Source organism: Erpetoichthys calabaricus, chromosome 15, assembly GCF_900747795.2.
Source record: "Erpetoichthys calabaricus chromosome 15, fErpCal1.3, whole genome shotgun sequence".
Taxonomy (NCBI): Eukaryota; Metazoa; Chordata; class Cladistia; order Polypteriformes; family Polypteridae; genus Erpetoichthys; species Erpetoichthys calabaricus.
The window spans coordinates 17,715,621-17,722,554 of NC_041408.2; the positions used below are offsets into that span (position 1 = coordinate 17,715,621).

At 39.8% G+C, this 6,934-nt stretch overlaps 1 protein-coding gene across 2 annotated transcripts; it reads right to left on the reverse strand.

The window, feature by feature from the left end:
- Positions 1-429: 429 nt before the first annotated feature.
- On the reverse strand, positions 430-4,340 carry six2a (SIX homeobox 2a). 2 transcript variants are annotated; one of them, XM_028820679.2, is made up of 2 exons: positions 3,504-4,340; positions 430-1,072 (listed from the first exon to the last, which is right to left on the reverse strand). In XM_028820679.2, exons 1-2 carry the CDS (start codon positions 4,061-4,063, stop codon positions 769-771), a joined length of 864 nt encoding a protein of 287 aa, XP_028676512.1. In that variant the 5' UTR covers positions 4,064-4,340; the 3' UTR covers positions 430-768. The 2 variants fall into 2 exon arrangements, with proteins under 2 accessions (XP_028676512.1, XP_028676511.1); XM_028820678.2 differs by having other exon boundaries at positions 3,498-4,340.
- Between the last annotated feature and the right edge of the window lie 2,594 nt (positions 4,341-6,934).

Here is a 6,934-nt window from a genome sequence, read left to right on the forward strand (position 1 = left end):
ACAGCAGCAAAGTGTCCCAGTGATTACGCGGCGGACCGCCGAGTCTGCAAGTTTTCCCGTCTTGGTGGAATGAGAATCGGAGTGGCTGTGAATTAAGACTTTCGGACTGTCAGGTGTCCTATAGGCACACTTTATTTTATTCAATTCTACATACTACTGACTTTATTGAAATTTGATAGTGCAGATCTTAATAATTACATGTGAGGAGTGCGGCCCAGAAAACACGAATTGATTCAAAATGTAGGCCGACTGTAAGAACAAATTTGGTCAACAAAGTCGAATTCCATTTGATAAATGTTTATTTTCAATATTGTTCTATTTTGGTAAAATGTGCTATAGTAAGCTTTTTTTTTTTTTTTTTTTTTTGCTCACGTGTTTACACAACAAATAAAAATACAACGAAAAGTGCCTTCGTCTCAAGGCGGTGCATTTCAACAACATTGTATTTAATGTTAACATGTAACAGAACAGAACTCGTTATGGCCTTTTATATCCAGCATGTAAACATATTAAAGGGAGAGAGTGCGCTACATGAAAACTGATCTGTCTCAGTCCGAGCTATTAATAAAACGTTAAGACTTATAGTTTACATCATACCTTCTCGCGGTTATTCTCAGTCTATACGGTACCTTTCAAACCAGCTATCCATCACGCTTGTCCATTGGTTGACAAATATCCACTAATGATTTTGTACATCACATACTTGTCAGAAGAAAATTAAAAGTTGCCTTTCTGGAACTGTTCCTGAAAAAGTACAGGCGTCTCATTTTAGGAGCCCAAGTCGACTAAGTTGGACGACATCGGGTTAAGGATGGCCTCGTGCAAAGTGTGGGGGTGCATGGGATCTGAGGTGGGAACCGGGATGGCACTAGGACCTTGGGGGGGCGCTAGGCCGTGCAGAGTCTGTAGTCCAGAGTTCGTCGTCAGGAGCAAAGCCGGACTTGGCGAGGTGTGATCCGGAGTTCCCGAAGGAGTCTTCTCGTCGTCCGAGCTCCCCAAAACAGTTTTATTTCCATTCATGGAAGAAGTCAATGGGTTGTGACTGTTGGAGTTTGAGTTCTCGTTATTTTCCCTTAGGGGTGGAAGAGAGAGAGAGAGAGAAAAAAAAAAGAAATGAGAATCGTATAACTTAACTTTGACCTGCAAGGTTTTAAATTACAAATAACCCGAGTGAAGAAAACTGCTGATTGACTGTCACGCTGGCTATGATTTGTGCGGGAAATCAATGTGGCAGGAAAAAGCAGCTCCATACGCAGCCATGCAAAGAGCCTCGTCACAGTCACTTGAATAATACGCGCATTTATCACTGGCAGAAATGGAGTAGCTAGGTACTGTAATGTACAATTACTAACTACCACATAGTCGTACTTGTGTACAGTTTATTTAAAGTCATTGTTATCAAAACTCACAGCGACCTGTATATACATTAGACGTGTGTGTATGTAAATGCATATTAGAATTAATTCGACATTTTGACAATCTGTCAGATAACCTACTCTATATTCATCTATACAGTAACCAACCCACTTTGTCAATTGACTTAAGTACTCAGCACTGTTTGAGGTGGGCTAGTGTCCTGTTCAGTGGTACAGTCAGCAGCCCCTCCCCACAGCTTTGAATTGGATCAGCAGGTAAGAAACTCGGTGGGCAGATAACGCACCTGTGCCTTAATAAAATGGACGGACTGTCGTTATGTTCTTTTTTGTAACGTATGCTAGAACTGACAGAGGAAAACGCTCGAGAGAGAGAGAGAGAGAGAGTGTGTGTGTGTGTGTGTGTGTTCTTAAATCTGACCCTGAAATTACAAGCGACAACTGGCAACCCTGATATTCAGTAAAAAAAAAAAAAGTTTCAGCTCTGACCAAAGATAGTTTAGAGATAGATCTCTCACTAATAGTTGTTAATAAATATTGAAGAGGTTTAGGCAATGTTAATGAAACCATCGTTACTTGAGCCTTAAGCGTTTTCTTATTTAACCCGTCTGTAGAATTCCCAGGTGAATGGTGAAAGTCGTTGCTTTATTGCAGAGCACACACGGATTACTTATAAACGGTAATTAGTAAAATGCTAAAATCCAGAAACAAAACACAGCACGTAAATATCTATCTATCTATCTATCTATCTATCTATCTATCTATCTATCTATCTATCTATCTATCTATCTATCTATCTATCTATCTATCTATCCACACACACACATATATTTATATATTATATATGTATAATATATAAAATATATCATATAAACACAAAAAACTCACACTATATATATACATATATATATTTATATTGAATATAAATCTATCTATCTATCCACACACACACACACACATATTTATATATTATACATGTATAATATATAAAATAAATCATATAAACACAAAAAAACTCACACTAAATATATATATATATATACACACACACACATATATATATATATATATATATATATTTAAATAAATATATATATAAACACACAAACAAACTCACACTGTATATATATTATTTTTGGAGGACCTAGAAATTGCTGTGGTATAAAAACAGAACGATAGATGTTATAATTTGCACTGTTCCGGGTTTTAGGCATGAGCTGGATGCCTTTGGCAATTTCCGCAACGTGATACCCTTAGTTTTTAAAGAGCACCTGACTGCTGCACTCTATACTTTTCATCTTTTCAATTATAATTTACAAAATGCAGCGTTTATACTTTTAAAACCACGCTTAAATACAAACTTGCGAAGAAGTATGTTTGCTTCATGTGGTGCTCAGCTCAAATCACTGCCTTTGCAGTTCAAGTTCAAGAGCGCCTACTCATTTCATAAAGTCTTTGTAGTTAAACTCAAGAGAAAAAAAAAAACGGAGTCCCCCCAGCCCCCCCCCCCCCCCCCCCCCCCCCCCATCCAGCCATTACACGGACTCACACACAAAGGGCCCATGTGTCAAAATATAACTGTGCAGCGCTGACCTTAATATAAGAGAATACTTTTAGCTAGATGACCGCACTCGTGATGAATCTGAACTATTTCAACAGAGAAACAGAATGAGTTGCACTTGTTGACAACACAAAAGAATTATAAAGTAGTCCCTCTTAAGTTAACAAAATTCTGAAAAATTCATTTTCAAATTCCCAATTAATACAAGTCCATAAAGTCAATACAGATCATGTTATTTTTTTAGATTTTCTACAATCTTTTGGATCTTCTTTCCCGAGGTCTCTGGCTCCTAGTTTTGAAGGGTTGCCTTTTGGGCAAATGCTGGCACACGAAACTGGATGGAGGTCCATATCATTGCTAACCTATTTTTAGAACCAGTGGACAGTCACTTTATATATATATATATATATATATATATATATATATATATATATATATATATATATATATATATATATATATATATATATATATATATATACCCCACCACCACCGCCAGTATACCGAGAATAAGAGCAGCTCGGCGAAATTCGGGATGCTGAGTTTGAAAAGATTTTACTTACTCGTACCTTTCCTTGGCTTCGGCTGCCCGGTCTCTCTGCCGCCTGTTCTTGAACCAGTTGCTGACCTGGGTGGTGGTGAGGCCAGTGGCCTCGGCTAGCTCTCTTTTCTCGCGCGGGGACGGATAGGGGTTATGGGTGTACCATTCTCTCAGGACGCTGCGGCTTTTCTCCTTAAAACAGTAGCTGGTCTCCTCGCCGTCCCATATGGACCGGGGTAAAGGGAACTTTCTTCGCACCCTGTACTTGCCTACAGCCCCCAAAGGGCGACCGCGTAGTTTCTCTGCTTCGATGTAATGTGCCTTTAACCAGAGTTGCTGAAGCTTTGGGTGATTGTGCGGGGAGAACTGGTGGCTTTCCAGTATCTTGTACAACTCGCGGAAATTGCCTCTGTGAAAGGCTACTACTGCTTTTGCTTTAAGGACACTCTCGTTTTTGTGAAGATGTTCGCAAGCAGGCAGTGACCAAAGGAAACGGCCGAGGCGTTCAATGTTCCCCCCTTGCTGTAGTACCTCACAGACGCAAGCAACTTGCTCCTGCGTAAAGCCAAACGTAGGAAGCATAGACATGATCACCTTTCTTCTGACTTCTTATAAACTAAGGCATCCACCCGTCAGTGAAAAAGGACCGAATTTTCCTCGGACGTCTGCTTTGCCTGGAGACAACGAAAGCAAAACTCGTTTTAGACCCCGACTAAGTCCACGGGAGACGCTTCAGACTTTCGAAATGTCCTCCTGGAAACGACTTTGCAGATAAGTCACTCCCTTCTAGTTGTTTCGGGACTAACTTCTCAAATAAATCTTCGCTTGCGGCGAACTCCTTTTTCTTAGCAGATTCAACATAACTTACTCTCCTTACACTAGTCCCCTCGCTTGTTTTAATAATATTATTCTAAGCTGGCAAGAAAGCGATCGTGCGGGCTGTGATTGGTTGGTTATCTGACCCAGGGATGGTGAGGATAAGACAATAGTTTTAGTCAAATTATTTGCCATGGTTACGCTGTCATTCAAAGTAACCCGATACGCTTTGAGGTGGCTCCCTGGCAGAGCTGACAGATTGCTCTCCTCCACTAAGAAAACGCCTACCGCTTGAAATATCACTGGGAGAAATGTGCAGCTTAATCGCCGCCCAGAATATCCACAGAGGGCGGTGATGCTGTTTGGGGTCTTTCCACTTCGGGTAGAGTGGCGCTACATCTCAGATCGCTGCAATGTTGCCATTCAAACCCGTACGGTGTAAAAGCAGCGGGGCGAAACCGTGAAAAACACATACTACGCTGTCACGTGCTGCTGATCTAACACAGAAAATGCCATCAGAATAAAACTTAAAGAGTGAAATATTGGTTGCAGTAAACTGCAAGTACCAAAATGGCCGCTTCGGATTGGTCAGTCTGTTCATCACAAATCTTTTTGCAATGTGTATCAGTTTATGGCGGGGCGGTTTGGTGTAATATCAGGTAACTGTGACATGGGACATGTCATCAACTGGTTCAATATTTACATTTTCTTATCTATAGCAACAACCGATGTACTATAAGAGAGTGAAATGTGATAATTGAATCCACAATCATATTTCGGAACTTTGCCGTTTCGCTCTTGTTACACCTAACCAACCCAAACTTTTAAAATGTATTGCAGACCCCTTTAATAAGCGTGGCAAGAGCAAAGAACAGCCGTAACCCAAAGATTCAAGTCAGTTCTTTCGTTCATTCACCCAATTTGTGAGCCATCTTTTCCAATACGATTCGTCGGCGCTCTACGCCTATCCTGACAGCATCGATCGTAAGGCAGGAACTCATCTTAGATAGGACGCCGCCATTCATAACAAGACATAATGACAACGAAAGGTAAATTTCAGGTGAAGATTCTCCTTTTGCGCATGCCTTTGTTGTATTCAGCATTCAAAATACACAGGCAGATAAATTGTACGTGATTATAAGCGGTGATATTTCAATTGACCGTTAGTGAATAATTACTTAATGCAGCTGGAGAGCCAGAAGTGCAGTTGAACTCACGGGGCTTATCTGAAGAACGCGCAGAGTAGGTGCGACACCTTGAACCGTCTTTCTTTCTTTCTTTCTTTCTTTCTTTCTTTCTTTCTTTCTTTCTTTCTTTCTTTCTTTGTCTGATATTTGAGAATTATAAGCTATCAACAACAATTGATATTAACGTTATCTTTCCGAAGGCACGTACTGTAGATTTGCATTCGTATACATGACGCGGGGCGTGCACACGTTTGTGCTTGTCCTAGGTCTGGCTTCCCGTGCAGGTTCGATTTCTCCCCTCAGTCCAAAATGCTTCGTCTGCCTTGCTATTTGTAATGTAAAACAGGCCAACTGAGGAGCATTTAGGATTGTATTCCTTGAGTAGAATTTTGGTACGTTGAGATATCGTATATGCTAATAAACCCATCATAATTTATTGCCTCTTGTTCGGATATTAATCGCATTTGTGAAAGAAGATATTTTTTCCATCATTTGAAACATCTTAATTGGAATCACTGACGAAAGTTCTAAATGTCCGTACTGAATGTTATGCGATATAGCACTGAAACAGAAAGAATAAAATGTGTGTGCAAAGTGAAAAAGCATAAACACTCATTCTGGAATACAACATCACCTTGAAATGTCTCTGACTTTCTTTGCCTTTCATGGACAATTTGTGTCTTACTTTGTTTCGTGTGATCCTTACAGCGCAGCGTAATTATACCTGATTATAGACTTTCATCTTCCTTTGGCACTTCAGATCTCGAGCTTAATGACACTGTAGTACACCGCAAAAAAAAAAGATTAACAGTGTTGTGGATAAAGGGAAGTTTAGAAATGCTTGCATCTCTTTAAAACGAGGACGTCAGGTGGCGACGAGAGATAAAAAGGTGTCTGCGTGCTTGATCTTTTGGAGTCACTGTCTCCGTTTCTGATTTCTGCAGCAACCTCGAAGAAATGAGTGACTTTTGGAAGCGGGGGAATTCGTTTAGAGCAACGTCGGATCTGAAATCTCTGGACATCGACATATGGCAGGTTCAACTAGGTAAGTAGATATTTCATTTTTTAAAAATATGTTAGACATGAGGACGCTGCATAGCTTGACAATATCGAGACGTAACTAACTGCCTACCGATTAACCAACGGGATCATAACCTTTAACCTGTCATGTGGTCGGCGGTTTGCTGCTGCCTTAACTTCCCTTTCATTAAAAATTTAAAAAAATAAACAAATAAAAAAGTATTCCACCGACAGACACAAATGCCGTCTTAAGTGAGGTATATCAAAAGTCAATTTTGTTTTGTAAAAGTACTCAAATTTATAGTCATTTTTGTTCCGTAAAAGTAAATTCCCAAACATTAAAATCACATATGCGTTTATCCTTCTCGAATATCTTCACACAAATGTAACAGAATTCCACGAAATAACTTTTTATTTTCAGGTTCGTTTCTTTCAG

Bases quoted from the DNA above. Each gene is read 5' to 3' on its own strand.
- six2a (XM_028820678.2), bottom strand. From the start codon at position 4,063: ATGTCTATGCTTCCTACGTTTGGCTTTACGCAGGAGCAAGTTGCTTGC. The intron at 1,073-3,497 runs GTAAGTAAAATC...TCCACCCCTAAG, and splicing joins GAAGCCAAGGAAAGGTACGA to GGAAAATAACGAGAACTCAA.